The following is a 21,005-nucleotide window of genomic DNA, read 5'->3' on the forward strand; positions in this document are numbered from 1 at the left end:
ATTTTTTTCTTCTTCTTTTCACTGTTTTTTTTTTTTTGGGTTCGCGTTTGTCGGAATGCAGTGGGAGTTAGAGGAATACGACGGAGCCTTGGTTGTTTTTGTCACATGAAGTATTTTATTGATCGACATACGGTTCTGCAAGCAAGACGTACACAGAATGACTGCGGTAACGAAAACAACATGACATTAATATTGCTCCGCAATTTGCTTGAAGAAGCCTGATAATGTCGGACTGCATCTGGCAACGACTGCAACTGGGGACTGGAGCTCAGTGGCTGCAAGATGAAAATAGGCATCAGATATACAGCTATGCATGTGAAAGTTGCAATGTAAATAGAAAAATAAGAACGGTGGTAGGGTTGTGAGAAGCTCGCAGCCATGGGGTGTGATGGGCGGCTTTAGTACAAGAAATACCTTTTATTGTGCTACTTCACAATGACATATTCAGGCCGAATAGCCTGACAAACTTGGCTTTGGCGCTATGTACAGAACAGCTACTAACTCAACGTCGGACGAAACTCGAGCGTAATCACCGAGAATCAGACTTACAGTAGCGTCATACCTTTATACAGTACGAGGTGAATGGGTATTTAATCATAACATTTAGATGATATTGTTTCATGAAAAGAAATATAGTCTACCATCGTATCAACAAAGCTACGTTGTCTCGGTCACAGCGTATTCCGGTCCCGATTTACCTTTGCACGGATGGTACCTCCGTCCACCACAAAGCCGAGAGGGCTGATCCTAGACGATGCCAGCTGCTCCTTGCGGGGGTTGATCGTAATGCCCGCTTCACTCATCCTTGCAAGGACGATTGACAGGTGTTCCAAGTGTTCCTGAAAATTTCTGGAAAACACTATGACATCATTCATGTATGCCATTGCGAAATTGTACTTCGCATCTCCCAACACTGTATCCATCAACCGCTGGAAACTGGCGGGTGAATTAGACAGACCGAAAGGCATTCGTACAAATTCGAACAAACCTCTATGACACGTAAAGGCTGTTTTAGGGACATCCTCCTAGGTAACTTGGATTTGCAAAAATCCTCGACTACATTCAAGCATTGAAAACACAGTTGCGTTGCCCAGGCAATACAAGATTGACTCAATGGACGGGAAGGGATAAGAGTGCCTTACAGTTACTGCGTTAAGTCGACGCATAACCTAGCCGTACCATCTCGTTTTGGAGCCAGAACAACAGAAAATGCCCAAGGGCTCTGAGATCTTTGAATTGCACCGGTTTGGAGCATTTTGTCAAGAGCAGCGTCTAACAAAGCACGCTTATGCACACCCAGTGGTCTGGGATTACAACGACAGGGCCTAGCGTTACCGGTGTCTATGCTGTGCTGTAACACAGACGATGATGATGATTGGGATTTTTTTGGCGCAGCGACAACGAAGGTCATAATGCGCCAAGGTTGGTGAAAGTTAAAGCTGTAACACAGACGACTTACCCGGTTTTTCCGTAAAGATTCCGTCAAACTGCCGCAGTACTTGTTCAAGCTGACGGCGTTGCTCCTCAGGACCACGGAATGACCCCAAGACAGTCGGTAGCACAGACGTTTCAACGGACGCTGCCACAGCTTGCTGTGCTGTGCAGTGGTCCCGTGCTGCGGCGAAGCGAAAAAATCCCAACGAGCCGTAGTAGACATATCCTCCATTGGGCAGGTCCACCACCAACTTCTGCCGGATGATGAAGTCTCTGTCCAAGATAACAGGAACTGCTAGGCCAGGAAGGTGAGTAGTACTGCCCCGTTACATACAACGACGTCCTTTTCGTAATCCAGTTCAAGGAATTCTATTCTAATCAGGGTGTCGAACCGAACCCGAACCCGAACCGAAAACCGTATCCGAACCGTTATTTTTGCCGGAACCGAACCCGAACCCGAACCGAAATTTTCATGACACTGCTGAACCCGAACCGGAGCAGAACCGTAAAAAATAATAGCGGTAACCGGTTCGCAACAAAACGGTTCGGACATAAAAGAAGTCAGCATAAGAGTTCCTCCCTATCCCCGAACGAAGGCACATTGGTATCATCATCACGCGCCTATATAATGGATTTCAGAAATTTTCACCTAGCAGTCAGACGACGACGTATAGTAAGTATGCTTTCAGTGTCTTTTTAACACGTTGAAGCGCAGTTGTCGTTGTGAGCGCCGCGGCTAGCGCCCCACGCACGCGGTGATGCGGCGTCTACTCTTCAGAGAAGAGGTGCCATCACTCTTAGAAATGAGGGGGGGGGGGTGTTGAGGTAGCTTGCCGTTGTTGGCCGCACTCAAGTGGGCATCGTCACGACTATAGCCAAAAAAAAAGGAAAAGAAAATGGGAGAAAGGGGAGTTGAGGACTTCAAAGTGATGTAGAGGCAGGATGACCTTAGAAATGAACTTCACCGCATAGCACGCTCCTAGCCAACCACCATCTCGAATGATATCGTTATCTGCCCTGATTTGTTGAAAACGGGAGGCGTACGCCTTTTTTGTGACAATTATGAACAGCATAAGTAACAAAGGAAGTCACAAGACGAAGGAAACAGGAATGGAGTAGGCCAATTATGTAGCTCTACAGGACGAATATGTGATCAAATAAGCGCCCAAGATTTTCCTTTACACGTGAGCAGTACAAATTAAACAAGTCAGAAACATGAGAAGTGGAGAAGGAGCGTACGCAGAACGGTGCCTGTTTGATTGGTCGTGGTTTGAAAAGTAAATGTGGTTCTTCTTATTGGTAGTGCAGTTGTGTCGTGACACATTGCCTTTGTGTTGTGGATGAACTAGTACACTGCTGTGAGCGCGGACAGAGTAAGGCTGGCGGCTTATTTTCGACATGCTTCAGTACGGTTTCAGATCGATTCACGCTGCGAAGGCAGTGTGCCGGCAAGTACTGTCGTCTATATGTTACGCTGTCCATCTTATTAGGCTTCCTTTAAGTGTATCTTGCTGGCACTGTGCGTGTGAAAAAAGAGATTTTGGGAACAGAAAGTAGCAGGACTACACCGCTTCAACAGCGTGGACTCTATTTGCAATAAGTGTTCATCCATTTCTCGCTAAAGGGCTACCTCACCTCTAGAGACGTCAATGCAGACAACACCAGTAAGCTATTAGCCACGCATTTCTTGATAAAAGCAGTTTTATGGAACATATAAAACGGAAGCGTTGAACCGGTTCGCGAACCGGTTCGGGGCTGCGAACCGGTTTGCGAACCGGTTCGGTTTTTGGCGTGGCCGAACCGGAACTGAACCGGAACGAAATCAAAACAATGCGAACCCGAACCCGAACCGAACCCGTATTTGTTGCGGTTCGACACCCTGATTCTAATCCAATTCTAATCCAAAATCCACTTTTAAGCCAACACAATCCAGTTCTAAGCCAACCCAAACCAGTTGGAATCCAACACAAGCCAATAGGTGATGTCGGTTCTCTCGACGAGGAGGAAAGGTGCGAGGAGGAAACACTTCCGGGTCTAAATGCTGCTCCGTGGCGACCGCTGGCCATAGCGTTACGCCTGAAATTACTGCTCATCAATTGCCAGTTACAAGGTGAGGCATTTCGAACAAGTGAGATTATGATATCACGTTGTCTTCGATTTGTTAGATCTTCCATTTTACACACAACAAGGGCGTGTTAAGCGTTGTATGGTTGACGTTTTACGCGTCGTCTTGAGGTGTTTACGAGCTTTGGCGCCCGAATGTTGACAAAGGGAGAATCGCATTTGCACATACTGCTAATACTCACTGTATTTGCTTAGCAAGGACTTAAGTGCTCGCAGATGCACGGGGATAATCGCCTATTTAATGCTTGCGTTGGCACTTGCCGTGTGATACCACAATATTGCTCTTTAACCCTTTGTCGATTGTCACCTCTGTCCTGAATGCGAGGAACAGATGCGTTAGGGCCTCACTCAGATTACGATCTCTTGGCTCGGGGCTAGAGCGTGGTGTTGCTGTTTTACGGACTACCTTGTATAACATTTTCGTATAAACAATTTGTGCGTTTGCCTTCTCCAGAGCCCCAATGTAAGGCAAAGACGATAATTTCCTGGCGAGGTAAGGCCACTCATGCATGTAGTTTTTAGAAATGTGAAGAGCGCATGCATTAATGATGGTAATGTAGGCAAAAATAAATCAGAACCATTGTAGCCACTGATGTCCACTGACGTTGATCATTGTTACAGTGGAATTCCTCTGGACGCACTCAAGACCCTTCATTATACTTCGGATAGACACATGTGGCCTGTGATGATATTGAAAGGTACATCCTCTGTCTCTCCAAGGACCACTCATTCCCTTCAACATAAAGGCTTTCAACTGGTGTGGTGCGGAAAGCACCAATTATCAAACGCAGCGCTTGATGATGCAACGGATCAAGAATTTTTAGTACAGATTGGCGGGCAGATCCATAGACAATTGAAGCGTAATCCAGTCTAGAGCGTACTGTGGAAACATAAATCTTGTGTAATGTGTCTCGATCTGCTCCCCAGGATCTGTGAGATAGTATCTTTAGGAGGTTCAGAGACTTCATGCATTTGGTCTTGAGATTTTTAATATCTGGTAGGAAGGTAAGCTTACTGTCAAACGTAACCCCAAGAAATTTGTGTTCGGATTTTACCTGGATATCGCGACCACCCAGAAGTAAAGATGGTGGTGGGAACATTCCTCTCACCCTCGAAAACAGGACTGACACAGTTTTTTCAGCCGAGAATTTAAACCCATTTTCAGATGACCACTTGTTGAGCCTATTTATTGCCAGCTGCACTTGTCTTTCGCATATTGTCAAGTTTGCAGAACAACAACATATTTGTATGTCATCTATATAGAGAGAATACGATATCGAAGGTGGGATGGCGTATGCCACTGAGTTCGTTTTGACTAAAAATAAAGTAACACTGAGAACAGATCACTGCGGGACTCCGTTCTCCTGACAGAAAGGACGAGACAACACAGTGCCCAGCCGGACCATGAATTTTCTGTTTTGAAGAAAATCGGCAATGCATCTAAGTAGGCGTCCCCTTATGTCAAAAGAATAGATGTCCTGAAGAATACCATACCTCCATGCAGTGTCATACGCCTTTTCTAAATCAAAAAAGACGGATAAACAGTGCTGCCTTCTAACAAACGCTTCACGAATGGTCGTTTCTAAACGAATGAGATGATCCATTGTGGAACGCCCCGCCCTGAAACCACATTGCAGTGTTGATAGACATTTGTTTTCCTCAAGAAAATGGACAAGGCGACCATTTACCATTCGTTCAAAGGTCTTGCCTATACAGCTCGTTAAAGCAATAGGTCTGTAACTGCTCGGACAAGATGGTTCCTTGCCAGGTTTTAGAAGTGGAATAACCGTAGCGATTTTTCAAGACGATGGTAATGTCCCTTCTACCCACACCCGATTAAAAAAGTGTAACAAAATTGCCTTTGACTCGTCTGACAGATGGTGAAGCATAGGGTACATGACATTATCTGGGCCAGGTGCAGTCGCCTTTGCAGAGGATAAAGCTCGCAGAAGCTCCACCATGCTGAACGGCTGATTATATGAATGGTCATCACCACCATTCATTCTAATTTTCTGTTTCTCGGCAATGTTTTTGTGTTTAAGGAAGTCTGCACTATAATGCGAACAACCCGAAAGTGTTGACCAAGCACATTTGCTTGTTCTTCTAAGCTTTCACATGAACGGCCATTGATTTGCAGCAATGTAATGCAAAAATTTGCGTATTCACCTTTAATTTTTCTGAGCCTGTCCCAAACCACCTTGGATGGGGTATCGCGGGATAAAGATGATACAAAGTTTTGCCAAGGGGACCGCTTGGCTTGTTTCCTTGTCCATCTGGCTTTTGCTCTTGCTCTTTTGAAGAGTAGAAGATTTTGGGTAGTGGGGTACCTCCGAAATCTATTCCATGCACGGTTTTGAAGTTTTCGAGTCTCCTCACACTCACTCGTCCACCACGGCTTTGGTCGTCGTGGTAGACGGTGAGACGTTTGTGGTATAGATTGAGTAGCTGCTTGTTGGATGATGTTCGTGATTAAGTTACTGGCTTCCTCAATCCTTATCTCATCAAAAGCAATTAAGGATAGGTCACAATTTTCTGAAAACTTTCCCCAATCAGCATGTGGAAGTTACCATCTGGGAGGTCAACTGGTCCATCTGGAGCTCTCCCCAAGGAGAGCTCCGAGCTCGAATCATCATCACACTCCATAGAGCCCGCCTCAATGGAGGGTGATGACAAGGGTAGGACTGCTTTCGCAGTCACTACCGTATTTTCGTCATGGGACTCGGTCTTCACCCCGTCTTCACTTGACAGTTGAGTTCTAGGTGGAGTGTCTGTTTGCGTGTGTACAGTTATCATCTTTGGTTTCTGTTGAAGCACTGCTGAGAAAGATTTCTGTGTAATGAAAGGGGATACTCTCCTCCTTGCTTCGGGGTAGCTGATGTTTTCAGTAACCTTGATGCGTAGAATCTCTTTCTCTAATTTCCACTTAGGGCAGGATCTCGAGTAAGAGGGGTGATCATTAGTGCAGTTCACACAACAATCAGGCCCTCTACACTCTTTAGTATCATGGCCCTGCTGGCCACAACGAGCACAGCATGGTGACCCACGGCAGGCGTCAGCAGCGTGCCCAAAGCGGTTGCACTTAAAGCAACGAAGAGGGTTCGGGATATATGGACGGACGTATGCAGACAAATACCCAACTTTCAATTTATCAGGCAGTGAGGGTCGGTCGAAGGTAAGGACTACGTTTCTGGTGGTAATATATTCATTATTTTTCCGAATCTTCAGCTTTCGAACATCAATTACAGCCTGTTCCTTTAGGTTCATAAGGATCTCCTCTACTGGGACGTCGATCAACTCCGCGATAGCTACCACACCACGACACGTATTGAGGGTCTTATGCAGGGAAGCAGATATCGGGACATCAAGCATTTCTCTTGTGTTCAGAATCTTTTTGCAATCAGTCTCTGACGTACACTTGATAAGAAGGTCACCAGATCGCAGTTTTTTTTTTTTTTCGGTGATGTTTTTCGATAGGGAAGACACCGCCTTCTCAATAAAGAAGGGTGACATTTTCCCAAGTGGTACACGTTTTTTTTCTTCCGAGGAAGTGGAAGGTAACACGATGTATTTGGACTTGAAAAATTGTTCATTTGGTTTGGAAACTTCGGTCCCGGGACGTTTGCCGCCCCCGATCGTAGAAGAAGAGAAATATTTAACCATACGGGTTTGATAACTAGGCATTCCTCAAGGTCACCCACACTTCATGCCCATACATGTGGGAAGGTCCCGGAGTTTTCAGAAAACCCATCGGCCAGGGCCTGACCGAGACCCTGACCGCCACCGTTCAAGGCTTCTACCCTTCGCCTTACATCCCCTCAGCACGGTACGGATAACACCTTGGGACTGGGGGCTGGGGTCCGTGGTGGCGCCACTCACCAAACACCAGCCGAAGCCGGTGCCCCCTGCGGGGTTCCTGACAGCACCGCACCTTTAAGGCAACACCATAGCGAGTTGTGACGAAAGCCTTTTGAGAGTTGTTGTGTTGGAGATATAAGGGGGGCTGAATGTATTGTTTAGAATTGGAATGGAACTCCCTAGCTATGCCAGGAACGTCAGTGTTTCTTTCCTGAATAATTTTCTTTCGCAGGCAAAGTACATAGCTTACAATGTGCTTGCCCAAGAACCGGCACGATCGTGATAAGAGGTGAAGTGAGCCCATCACAAAGAAGTGAAAGTCTATACACCTGCTGGCTGGCAGCTACAGCAGAGGGCAAGATCCTTGGTGCATACTGTACATGCATGGCAGGATAGGTACATAACTCTACAGTAAATGAAGAGCTGTTACTGAATGATTTTAAATGGTGTGCAGGTGGGGCAGGTGCTGCAGCCTTGTGCTTCACAATAGGAATGTGGCACAAGGAGAGGACAGAATCCACTGGACCAACTGACCAGCCTTGCAAGTGGGTTGTGCCTTGCCTCAAAAAGGTGCAGCACGAGACATTCTTTGCAATGTTTTTTGCCTTGGAAATTTTATTAGCTTTACGTCTTGAAGCGTTTTTAGCTAAGGCATTGCAATTTCCATATCTTATTTTAGGTTCAACCTGTACCAGCAGATCAACTGCTATTCGCCCATAAACGGACAGAGGTCGCGTAGAAGAAGAGGCCTCGAGAAGCAACACACCAGCTGGGTCCGGACTTTGCCCCATTCCTTGCACAGCTGAAAAGAGTAAGTCTTTCAGAAAGGGATACAGCTATACAATATCTACACCACTGTTGCAGACACATGTGTGCATAAAATGCGTCCATTTTTCCAGATCAACCCAGACGCCCAGTATTTTACACTGGTGGAGGTAAACACTCACGTGGACAGTGCCTCAGACAGTGGTGATGATCTTTCAGATAACGATGACCTTCCTGATGGACCAGCGGCAATTGACATCGTTTTGGACTCGCCGTAATGCTCGCTGACAGTGAGGGGGCTGCGAAGGAGAGGACATACCAATGAGAACACGATAGACCTGTGTGCAAGCGTCGTCAATAGCCTTAACATAAGTGAACAGGACTGTCTTCAAATTGAAGAGGCAACGCGTAGGCAACATGAATGCGACGAGTGGAAGATGATGATGATGATTCAGGTTTTCCTGGCGCATAAGCGACGAAGGCCATAAACGACGAGTGGAAGACCCATCGTAAGGGACGCATCACGGCGTCAATCTTCAAGGAAGTGTGCTCCTCAAAAATGGTGAAGTGCGCGTCACTTGCGAGAAAAATACTTTCTTCGCGACCACTAAATGCGCCAGCAGTGCTCTAAGGACGAAAAAAATCAGCCCAATGCCAAGGCTATGGCCCTGCGTGCTCTAAGTCAAACTCACAGCAATGCTCGGCTCAAAGAATGTGGCAGAAATCTTCATTTCTTCATAACCATAGTTGCATGGCAGCGTAAATCTTTGAAACTCGGTATTACAGTCAGACTATACACAGCAGTATATAGCGGTGAATCATTACAAGAGGCAAGAAGAGAAAAGACAACCAGCGGGGTAGAAGGTTGACAGAAGAAATGATTTTATTCGTGTGCCGTTAGTGGTGCGCGAGAGTAGCCGGCCAGCATTGTAGTCCTCTGTCGGGGGCTCCACATCTGCTCCCCCCCTTCAGAGCTCCGAAGAACTCAGCTCAGAGAGGAACGAAGGAGGGTAGAAATGAGTGCAGGCGCCCAAGAAACTGTCTTGGCACGGGGCGCAGAATGTATATCCTCTCTTATTCCTTTTTTTTTCTTTCTTTTGTATGAAAGAGTGGCCGCTGTCGAGTGGTAAAGCCCTGAAAGCCAGTAAAAGAAGGGCGACTGTCGTGGCGTACAGCCTACAAATAGCTAACATATGTGTCTTTTGTTCTTTTCAGTTCACTTAAATTTATTTATCCAGGGGCAATAGCAGAACATAAATTACCTTGTATGAATCTGTGAGTGAATGGTGTATGCTGGAAAATGCGGTCTTGCCCTCTTTGCGAGAGTTTGCACAAATGAACACTGCATACAAAGAGTGCATGACATTTCACTGATGTTCGTCCTTTGAGTCTTATTTACAGGAACGAAAACAGTGACCTGTGGCCCAACGTCACCCCCCCCCCCCCATTAATGGGTGTAGGCATATGAGCTCTAATGCTCTAAAGCCTGAAAAACACCTGAAATGACGGCTGCCTAAACAGCCCAGGCTGAGGCGCCGAGACGCCGGGATTTCAGAGAAGCGTTTCTCGTATGTCCGTTGGCTGTGTCTTGGCGTTCGCAAAGTTAGTGTCACGAGCGCCACTGCGGCGAGCTGTAACCATAGTCCACAATGTCTTTCAGAGACTGTCTAGTCACATGAAACGAGAGAAAGACTGTCGTTGTAGAAGGCAGTGAGTTCAAGCTGCGCGATGTTATCGCGGCCTTGGCGGAATCAATTTCAAGGAGGCAACTAGACGCGCGACTGTGGAGGTATGTGAGCCGGTGTTCAGTTAACCGTTATGTCGTATATTAGGTGTTCAATAAATGCTTCAATACGTTCGTGGTGGCGCGCTCGGACCATGTCTTTTCAGACGGCGATGAGATTCTTTTGCGCCAGAAAGAGCCCGCTGTTGGCAATGCCGTGAAGTGAGTTGTGTTCTTGCATTTTTATAAGGTCATGTGAAAAACGGGCTGTTGATGCAGCAGCAGCGGGATGGGGGGAGCAAGAGCGCTGCGATCCATGGGGGTTCCAGTGATGGGATGTGAATGCTGAGTGGTTGGGTGCTTGAGTGGTTGCTGATTGTGTTGAGTGCCTGCTGAGTGCGTTGAGCCCTTGTTGAGTGCGCTGATTTGATTTGATTCGGGTTTTATTGGCGCATCAGCTACAAAGGCCATAATGCGCCAAATACCACTGAAGACTAGTTAGTTAAAAGGTACGTGTGTAGGACTAAAATGTGAGTAACTGTGCATTAGTATTTAAAATCACAGATGCTTTAAAAACCCAGTATCTTTAAAAAACCTATATACGTTTTCAAAAGGAACAAAGCTGTCATCACCCAGCAGAAGCATTGGGTGGAGGGGCAAGAAGGTTCTATAAAAAGGAGCAAAATGATGTTGACGAAGATGTTGGTGCGCTGGACACGTGATGAGGATGTGAATGATTGAAAGCTGTTTCCCACAGTGGTTGCATTCCGGTGGGTCTTCTCCTCGAAGAAGATACCCATGCGTCAAGTATGTGTGTCCCAAACGAAGGCGAGACGATAGCACTTCATATAGTCGACTGGACATACCAGGTGAACTGGAGCCTACATAGGGCTTGATACTGTGTAATTTATTATTGGTTTGCTGGTCCCAAGATGTCTGCCAGTCGTTATTGATGCATCTTTTTAGACATAGTTTGAGGTCTTGATATGGAATTTCGAAAGGGGTTATGTCACTTATTAGCGCAGCCGTAGCAGCATGATCAGCTCGCTCATTGCCACGTATCCCAACATGACTGGGTACCCAGCAGAAGAGTAGCTGATAGGCCCTATTAGCTATAGTGCTTGCCAGGCTCCTTGCACGAGCAACTACCAGGTTTTTAGTGGGGTGTATGTTACAAATAGCCTGCAGAGAACTGAGGGAATCTGTGTATATTACTGAGGATCTTATGTGATTTTGTAGGATGTAGTTCAGGGCTAAAATTATTCCATACACTTCAGCAGTAAAAATAGACATGGTGCTCTTTAGACGGTGTGAACGTGTAACTATTCCAGTAACCATAGCACATGAAACCCTGGTATTTGTTTTTGATCCATCAGTGTAGAATTCAATATGGCTGCCAAAGGTTCTCTTTAGGTGCTCGAATTCCTGTTTCAATACAATGCTTGGCGTATCACGTTTGTCGAATCTGGTCAGTGATTTATCACATTTTGGATAAGGTTGCCATGGTGAGATTTTTTTGCTGCACTCAAGGATCAATGAGTTATATTCTGAAAAGCCATAGTGCTCAATTTCCTGCGACATGCGCATACTAAATGGCAATACCGCTGAGGGTCTGTTCAAAAAGAGTTGTTTATATTGTGTCTCTCTTATAGCAGGGATCGCCGGGTTTTGTGGGTAACCTCTAATCCTTAATGCATATGACGTACTCAGGTAGAACCGCCGTCTTTCGAGAGACCACTCATTGGCTTCTACGTAAAGACTCTCGACTGGCGAGGTCCGGAATGCTCCAAGTACCAGGCGCAGTCCCAGGTGATGTACAGGGTCCAACATTTTCAGAGTAGAAGGCCGTGCTGACCCATACACCACACAACCGTAATCAAGTTTTGAAAGGACAGTGGAGACATAGATCCGGTGTAATGTATCGCGATCTGCGCCCCATGATCGGTGTGAGAGTACCTTTAAAATGTTCAAAGACTTAATGCATTTTTTCTTGAGAGTTTTCAGGTGAGCCGAGAAAGACAGTTTTTCGTCGAAAATAAGACCGAGGAATTTGTGTTCAGGTTTCACGCTTATACTTTGGTTGCACATAGAAAGGGTGGGCTCTGGGAACATTCCCCGAACCTTCGAGAAACGAACACAAACTGTCTTGTCGGGAGAGAATTTGAAGCCATTTTCCTGAGACCATCTAACCAGCTTATTTATTGTTAGCTGTAGCTGACGTTCGCACACCGATAGGTTAGAGGAGCAATAAGAAATCTGAACATCGTCGACGTACAATGAATACTTGATTGTTGTAGGGATAACACTTGCTATAGAGTTCATTTTTACGATGAAAAGGGTCACGCTAAGTACGGACCCCTGCGGGACACCATTTTCCTGGATGAATGGACGAGATAGTGTTGTCCCAACTTGTACCCTGAAAGTTCTCCCCTGTAGGAAATTGGTAATACATTGGAACATTCTGCCACGTATACCAAGTGCATGCAAGTCTCGAAGGATACCATATCGCCATGCTGTATCGTATGCCTTCTCTAGATCGAAGAAAACAGACATACAGTGCTGTTTCCTGACGAAGGCTTCTCTAATCGTAGTCTCCAAACGCAAAAGTTGGTCGACTGTTGAGCACGCAGCTCTAAAGCCACACTGGTATTTATCTAAACAATTATTTTCTTCTAGAAAATACATAAGACGGTTATTGACCATGCGCTCAAAGGTCTTCCCCAGACAACTTGTCAGCGCTATGGGTCGGTAACCGCATGGGTGCGAGGGATCTTTCCCTGGCTTCAGCAGTGGAACTATGGTTGCCTCCTTCCAGCCAGAAGGGAGAACACCTTCTCGCCAGATAAAATTAATGAAATCCAGGAGATACTTTAATGAAGTTAAAGACAGATGTTTAAGCATGGAGTACACTATGCGATCAGGTCCAGGTGCTGAGTTTTTAGGGGATGACAGAGCCCTTTGTAGCTCCGCCATTGAAAAAGGTGAGTTGTAACCACACTTCTCATCTGACCCACTGTCAATTGCTTGCCTTTCAGCAGATGATTTAATTTTTAGGAAATCTCTGCTGTAATGCGATGAACTTGACACTTGTTGGAAATGTTCCCCGAGGGCATTGGCCTGCTCCTCCATACTTTGACATACTGTACCATTTATTTCTAACAATGGCACACAGAAGCTTGTACAGTCGCCCTTTATTTTCTTTAGTCTGTCCCATATTATTTTTGATGGAGTTGTAGCATTTAAGGATGATACGAAGTTTCTCCAAGATTCTTTCTTTGCTTGCTTTCGCGTCCAACGTGCTTTTGCTCTAGCTCTCCTGAAAGCAATTAGGTTTGTTGTAGTGGGGTGCCGTTGAAAGACACCCCACGCCCGGTTTTGTTCTTTGCGTGTGCTTCCACAATCGCTCGTCCACCAAGGCTTGGAGCGCTTGGGGAGTCGGCCAGATGTTTGTGGAATGGACTGTTCAGCGGCATTTATAATTGTATGAGTGATCAACTTATTTGCCTCCTCAACATTTAAACCCTGAAAAGCAGAAGATGGGAAACTGGCTTCTCTTTCAAATATTTCCCAATTTGCCTCTTGTAATTTCCACCGTGGTGGACGTGTTCTTATGTTGTTAGTGTGACCACGAAATTTAATAATGAGCGGAAAATGGTCGCTACCTCGGGGATTCTGTTCGACTGTCCAGTCAAGAAACTGGAAAATGGATGGGCTGCATAGTGAAATGTCTATGCAAGAGAAATTTTGTGTTGAAGAGTTCACATATGTAGGTAACCCAGTATTCAGAAGACAGAGTGACCCCGAAAGGAGGACCCTCTCCAACATTTTGCCCCGTGCATCTAGTTTTGAACTTCCCCACAAAGGATTGTGGGCATTCAGGTCGCCTAAAATCATAAACGGCTGGGGGAGTTGATTGCATAAGTCTTCGAAATCTCTTTGCTCTATTACCACTGATGGGGGCAGGTACAGTGAACAAACCGTGAAAGTCCTGTCGAGGCATACTTCGACTGCTACTGCCTCCAAGTCTGTAACGAGCGGAAAATGTTTTGCAGGTATGCACTGTGGAAGGACTACAGCCACACCACCAGATGCACGTGCGCTGTCTGTGCGGTCCTTCCTGAAAATATTATGTCGGCGGAAAGGGTTTAGGTTTTCTTCGTGTAGGTATGTCTCTTGTAGGCAGAAACAGACGGCTGTGTACTTTTCAAAAAGATCGTGTACATCATCAATGTTGCTGTAGAGGCCTCGACAGTTCCACTGAAGGAATACCTGTCCCATAATTAGAATGGAAATTGGAAAGAGCAGAGGGACTCTGTACATTGTGTGTTAAGGGGGTATGACCCTTGGCGGGGGAAGCCTCTGTTTCTCCTTCGACTTGCCTCTACCGCGACCTCCGTGCTTTTCTCTTTGCTCCTTCCCTTGAGAAGGAGCTCTCTGGTCTAGAGTACTTGGAAGACTTGACGACGATTTCTGCGACATGCAGTCATCGTCGTCAAGCTCCATTGAGTGTGTGGCAGTCTGGGATGAGCTCCCAGTGAGCCCATCTCAAACTGAAAACGCACCATCAACCTCCGTAGAGATTGTGGCGGGAGCCGGCGGAGACGAACTCTCCGCAGACTTTTCTTGTGTTTGGGGAGTGTGGAGTGGAGGCCCACAAGTTTGGGTCCCCACGGATACTCTGAGCGATGCCACTCCCCGGCGCACCGCTTCAGAGAAAGATCCTTTTTTCTGAAACTCCAGTTGCGTTTTCGCTGCTTTGTAGGTGAGCTGCTGTACAGTCTTAATTTTCAAGATTTCTTTTTCATCGCTAAAACGTGGGCAGCTTCTTGAATAGGATGGGTGGTTGCCTTCGCAGTTGACACAACGGAAAGTGTTCTTACATGACTCTGGAGTATGGTCATTGCCGTCACCTGCGCACTTGGGGCATATCAGGCGTCCACGGCACACTTGGGAATGGTGGCCAAATCTCTGGCACTTGAAACATCGACGTGGGTTGGGTATGTAAGGTCGGACGTGACAGTTTACATACCCAGCCTTTATTTCTGTGGGGAGTGTGTGCAACTGGAAAGATAATATGACGTGCCTGGTAGGTATTTCCTTGTTGTCCCTGCGGATGGATATTCGTTTGGCACTGATCACCCCTTGGTCTTTTAAACCCTCCTCGATCTCTGTCTCGGAGCACTGCAGTAGCTCCTCACAAGAGATAACACCTCTGACTGTGTTGAGCGTGCGGTGCGCAGTCACTAAGACTGGAATATCACCAATTTGCTTTAGCGACAACAGTGCTGAGCTCTGTTGCCGGTTCTGTACCTCAATGTGGATGTCACCAGTTCTCAATTTTTTTGCATTGTATGCTTTACCAATGACTTGTTCAAGAGTTTTAGCAACGAGGAACGGAGATATACTAGCTAGTGCTTTTGACTGATCCTCAGCCTGAAGGATGAGAATCTTCGGGAACCATGGTTCTGCAGTGGAGTTGAAGAACTGCAACGTTTGAACTTCGGTGCGGTGCCTTTTGTGGCGCCGATCAGGGTTTTTCGAGTGAGTGCTATCCATAAAGTGGAGGAAGTGATTCGGTGCAGAAGTGTGTCACCCACCATGGAGCCCAACGAGGGAACGTGTCCCACACGTTAACACTGCCTCTGCACTATACCCGAGTGCAGTTTTCTAAAGGAAGAAGTACTGCCCAAGGTTGACCCTTGCCGCCAAAGAAGGTGAAAAAGGAAAGAGAGGGGTTGAAGAAGTAGAGAAAGAGAAAGCAATGAAAAGGGAGGTGGCGACTAGCTGAATAGTCCTGGCCGGGCCTTCCAGGATCACCCGTCTATGGGAAGCAGGGGCCAAAGCGGTGTGTTGCTTTCCCGGAGGGGCCCCGAAGGGTCCTAAACAACCTCCGGGTCCACTCAACCGCCAGGATCCCCTTTTCCCCAGACACGGGAAAGCCACGCACAGCTATACGTGGGGGTCTCCCTCCTGCGGCGACCCAACCGTGAGTGCAGGAGGGGGCTACTGCGGCTACTGCCGGGCGATGGGGGCGCCAAGTTCCCGACGCCGGGTTGAGTGCGCTGAGTGATTGCTGCCGAGCGTTGATTGTTGCTGAGTGAGTGAGTTGCTGAGTGCTGATCGTTGCTGGGTGAGTGCGTTGCTGAGTGGGCGACAGTACCGCGACCGGTACGACGCGCGTGAATGCCGGTTGCCGCCAGAGAAGTGCCGGGGAGGACCATCATGAAGCAGGTGGAGGCCGTAAAGTCAGCTTACTGTGGTGTCCCTGCGGGTCCCCGGTGAAACAGTGGTCTCGGTGCGTCTTGCCTGCTAGACGGTGGCTCGCTGCTGGTTTGTCGAAAAATTTAGGATGTTGCATGGCCGAATTACGCCGAACATGGTGTTCGTTGTTCGGGTCACCAAATGTAGAGGACGATGGTCTTCCTCTACACGAGTCCTGACAGGCGATGATGGAATGTCCCAGCGGGCAGATGGACATGGCCTCACACTAGGAGGGTGCCGGTAGAACTGGCTGGCAGGCGCAGTGGCGCGCGCCAGCAGAGGCACGTCGTTGTCATCGTCGTCCACGGGCCGCCACAAGCGATTCCCCTTACAAAAGGATGTGTGGAGTAGAGCCCTGCGCGGATGAGGTTTTTGGCATCCGCATCCGACCCGCATCCGCGCACACGTTATCCGCATCCGATCCGCCTCCGCACCATACACAACAGTTTACATCCGCATCCGATCCGCTGAGCAAAACGCACCATCCGCATCCGATCCGCAAAAATCCGCACGTTTCGAAAGACGCGTAAAGACCGCCGGAAGCATGTTGGTATAATTTCGGATGCCTCCATGCTGTCACGGAAGGACTCAGTCATGACGACAAGCAAAGGTAAACCTTTCAACAAACGCGATATGGAGAGACTTCTGGAACGCGTGGAACGCTACCTCATTGGCGCTCGCGCGGTTCGAGACGCCTGAATACCTCCTCTCCCGTCTTGGCGCCGTGCATGGTCAAAGGTGAACCAGAGCATGCGCTCGCTGTCGGCTGTCGGCGCACAATACAAATAAATTGCGGGTGGAAAAATGACAGCACGCGGTATATCCGCATCCGATCCGCTGCCTTCGTATCCGCATCCGATCCGCATCCGACCTCGAGCCATCCGCATCCGATCCGCACACCGCATAAAGTGCTAAATTTTCATCCGAATCCGCAAGTATATTGCGGATATCCGCTTCCATCCGCGGATGGTGCAGGGCTCTAGTGTGGAGTATCTCATATACTATCAACTTAAGAGGCCAATTATTATTTTTCTCTCATACAGATTTTAAGAAATGGAAGGAAAGTGAAGAGACGGTGTGCCAGGCAAGATTTCTCTCATACACTGCAGCAGAACGGCTGGCAGATGGGCGTGTTAAGAAGTACCTGATGTGTCATCGTTCTGGAGTCTACTTAAGCACAGGAGTGGGAAAAGGAGGTGAAAATCACAGAAACCCTGTAAAATCGGAAGCCACTGCTTCGCATCCATGACAGTAACAAGAGAAGGTGCGCTACCCGAAATGTCACACCGGACATGATGTCAAACGCCAACATTACGGGCTTTCATCAGACGAGAAAGCGGAAATTGCAGGTATCACCTTCTACTGGACATCTTGTGTTGTAGCCACTATTCACTTGCTGCTGTGGCGGTGATAGCAGTTCTTTTTTGTTTTGAGTCCATTAAGTCCATTAAACCAGCCACGAATGAAGCATGTGTCACAAACCAAGGCATACGTCCCCCAGTCTCGCCAGTCGTCATGCCGAAGCCCAGCCGCAACCTACAGCCTGCCGAGCTTGGGAACACTCAGTCTTCTTCATCGGCTTGCCATTCGAGCAGCGAACACCGCCCTCAACATTCCAAGAGATGCCCTCTCATCTTGAGGACTATGAACTTTATTAGTCTTTCTTGCAGTATTTTGCACTTTGTGTCTCGACCAAGATATTTGGTCTTCTTGAGCACTGGTGGGATGTGAGATTGTACAACCAGACAGACTGAGTCAAATATAGCGCACACTCAGACGCACACAGAAACGGCACGCAAGGATCAGAAACGACAGCGGACACGCATCTGGCTTTTGAACACCTGCAGTCATTCTTAGCATGCTCTCGGGTTTCGGGACAGCCGATGGAGTCAGCGTTTCGGCTTCAATGTGTTAAGCACGCGGCATGTACTCCTTTTAGTGAAGTAAAGTTTCTTTATAACTGTAACCTTGCCTCAGCTCACACCCTCGAACCCGCACAGTGTTCCAGAGTACTTGTCGCTCCGAAAAGCAGGCGTGTCCGTTGTGGAGTAGCTGTGCATCTCAATTCATGTTTTGGTGAACTAATATTGTGGTACATTGATACACCGAATGACTGCGAAGCAATATGTCGGGCTCTGCAAACGTCTCCTGTAGTACAAGGTGAGCGTCTGTGACATAAACGAGAGTGTGTATGACACATTGCAGACTGCAACTGGCATTTCCTACCACCAGCGAACGCGAAGAGTGCTCACCACTTCTGTTGCAGAAATGAAGCATTTCGTTGGTGCCACTCTGATGATGAGCTGCCTGGGGTATCCGAACATACGGATGTACTGGGCAGACGCTACAAGACTTTCTGCCATCGCTGATGTGATTACGAGAGACAGATTCTTCACTCTCAGAAGCAACCTGAAGGCAGTCAACGACCTTGACGTGCCTGACGAGGAGAAAAAGACCGACAGGCTACGGAAAGTGAGGCCGCTGCTGAATCAAGGGAAGAAGGCATGCCGTGAGCTACCGAGGACTGCAGCTGTGAGTATTGATGAACAGATAATACCTTTCACCGGAGCCACAACGTTCAAGCAATACGTGCCCGGCAAGCCCCATCCAAACAGGTTAAAAAATTTTGTACTTGCAAGCCCGGCTGGTTTGGTCCTCGATTTTGAAATTTATCTGTTGAAAGCATGCCTGCAAGGTGGAGGGAATCCGAGCCTAGGGTTAGGCCCATCTGTTGTCATGCACTTGATGGAGACTCTGCCAAAGGAACATCAGTATTTTTCGACAGATGCTTCACCACAGTGCCTCTGCTAGAGTCACTCGCCGAGAAGGACCTGCGAGGAACAGGCACGATAATGAAAAACCGGCTTCCAAAAGATGCAAAACTGGAAGATGATAAATCACTGACGAAGAAGCGCAGGGGTGCCAGCTGCCAAGTAGTCAATGCCTCATCAGGAGTCTGCATAGTGGAGTGGGTGGGCAATAAACCCATCACGCTGGCCTCTACCCGCATAGGCGAGGAGCCACTCGGCACCTGCCGTCGGTGGTCGAAAAAAGAAAAGGTGTACTAAGATGTCCCTCGTCCTGCAATTGTTGAAGAGTACAACAAGAACATGGGCGGGGTAGATCTCTGTGACAGGATGCTCAACCTCTACCCCACAACAAAGCGAACGAAAAGGTGGACGGTACGAACCATGCTATTCTCAATTGATCTGGCAGCCGTTAACTCTTGGCTCCAGTACAAGGAAGACTGCATTAATTTGCACAAAGCCAAGAAGGACATCCTCGGCTTGCTAGAGTTCAAGATGGCTCTTGCTCACCTCCTGCTTTGAAGTAAGCAAGCCGACATTGAAAGTTATGACGAACCTCACAAAAAGCTTCCTAGGACGAAAGTTGCACCCCTGCCACCTGAACCACAGCGTTATTCAAGCGCAGGGCACATGCCAGAGCTTGCTAACCAAGAATCATCATCAAGGTGTCGCAAACCTGGATGCTCTCAGAGAACAAAGTTCAGGTGCACCAGCTGCAATGTCTTTCTTTGTATAACATCAAGGAACTGTTACAAGGAGTTTCATACTGAATAAAATGCTAGTATGTGTGATAAACAAATATTTCAACATGCCGCTCTTGTGAGATTTTTAATTGCGCTGGGTCCCAATGTGCATTTTAATGCACACACACTGGAACGCAAAAACTAGATGTCCCGTCAATGTGATTGTTTTTCTGGGTATTAGCTGATAGCGGAGAAGTGAAAAAAGCACTTTTGTCCAGTGGGGCTTGGTCTCCCTTTCTCCAGGTCTGAGGAGCTTATCGTCGTCAGACCCCGTGTACATTATAATGCACAATCGTTCTCAAGTATTTGCTCGAAACCTAGCAAAACCGACGTGCTGAGACCGAGTGGCAATCCTTTTGTACATCCTGCTCTGCCATCTGATGGCTTCAGAATGAGGCGCAAAGCCCAGGGGGCGCGCTCGGTCCATGTCTAGTTTAGCGGCGCCACTCGATTTCAAACTTCTAATCTACATACCTGGATAGAATTTTGCATGGTGCATCGTAATCCGAAATAATCAAGCGGCGGTCGGTTCCACGAATTCCTCCAGAGATCAGTTTCCCCTGGAAACTTTCGGCAGCGGCGACCATGTCATCTCCATGCGCCCATTGTTTACGTATGACAGCTTACGCACACCTCGCACTCTTCCCAGCATGCCTTTCGCCTGTTCGTTGCTAAGACGCACAGCAACTCCGCTATCGGACGACAGTCGGCCTCCTCCTCACGCAATTGCTCCGCGCCAAAATTGGCACTGTCTTCTGTCAGCACAGTCTCGAACAACTGCGGGGGGGGGGGGGGGCTACCACCCCCCGGACGCCCCCCCCCCCCGCGTGTAATATGTACTGACCTGGCCTAACCCAACCTCACTATACTTCGTTTAGTGAGGGAAACCAAGCTCTATGGCTGATGCGTAGGAGTACCACAAATGATACCCGTCGAGATCTAGTGCTTTCATTGTGCATTCTTGGCAACGAGCGAGAGGGAACAGGCGAAATGCATGCTGGGAAGAGTGCGAGGTGTGCGTAAGCTGTCATACGTAAACAATGGGCGCATGGAGATGACATGGTCGCCGCTGCCGAAAGTTTCCAGGGGAAACTGATCTCTGGAGGAATTCGTGGAACCGACCGCCGCTTGATTATTTCGGATTACGATGCACCATGCAAAATTCTATCCAGGTATGTAGATTAGAAGTTTGAAATCGAGTGGCGCCGCTAAACTAGACATGGACCGGTAATAGTTTCTGCTGTTAGATTCTTCTTCTGAAGAAGAGGAAGATGACGTTTCACGTGCGCGAAG

The 21,005-nt window shown here is 47.7% G+C and overlaps 2 protein-coding genes across 5 annotated transcripts in view; one reads left to right on the forward strand and one right to left on the reverse strand.

The window, feature by feature from the left end:
- Positions 1-98: 98 nt before the first annotated feature.
- LOC135400266 (uncharacterized) overlaps positions 99-21,005 on the reverse strand; it is a 154,225-nt gene continuing 133,318 nt past the window's right edge. For 2 of the 4 annotated variants that reach the window (XR_010424571.1, XR_010424569.1), the window contains 3 exons: positions 8,361-8,477; positions 699-8,215; positions 99-275 (listed from right to left, as the gene is read on the reverse strand). Coding sequence is in view for 1 of the 4 variants with exons in the window: in XM_064632047.1 (XP_064488117.1) it covers positions 14,447-15,457 (1,011 nt within the window). In the remaining 3 variants the exon portion in view is untranslated. Of the gene's footprint in view, positions 276-698; positions 8,216-8,360; positions 15,801-21,005 lie in introns of those variants that run through there. The other 2 variants (XR_010424570.1, XM_064632047.1) reach the window with 2 other exon arrangements.
- On the forward strand, positions 18,431-19,491 carry LOC135400512 (piggyBac transposable element-derived protein 3-like). Its single transcript, XM_064632344.1, has 3 exons — positions 18,431-18,879; positions 18,948-19,174; positions 19,259-19,491. Exons 1-3 carry the CDS (start codon positions 18,431-18,433, stop codon positions 19,489-19,491), a joined length of 909 nt encoding a protein of 302 aa, XP_064488414.1.

This window comes from Ornithodoros turicata, chromosome 7, assembly GCF_037126465.1.
Source record: "Ornithodoros turicata isolate Travis chromosome 7, ASM3712646v1, whole genome shotgun sequence".
NCBI classification, from domain to species: domain Eukaryota; kingdom Metazoa; phylum Arthropoda; class Arachnida; order Ixodida; family Argasidae; genus Ornithodoros; species Ornithodoros turicata.

What these genes read in the sequence shown, in the direction of transcription:
- LOC135400512 (XM_064632344.1), top strand. Translation starts at nt 18,431, where the DNA reads ATGAAGCATTTCGTTGGTGCCACTCTGATGATGAGCTGCCTGGGGTAT. An exon ending in GGAGGGAATCCGAGCCTAGG is followed by an intron (nt 18,880 to 18,947) that starts GTTAGGCCCATC and finishes ATTTTTCGACAG; the next exon opens with ATGCTTCACCACAGTGCCTC. An exon ending in GCTGGCCTCTACCCGCATAG is followed by an intron (nt 19,175 to 19,258) that starts GCGAGGAGCCAC and finishes CAATTGTTGAAG; the next exon opens with AGTACAACAAGAACATGGGC.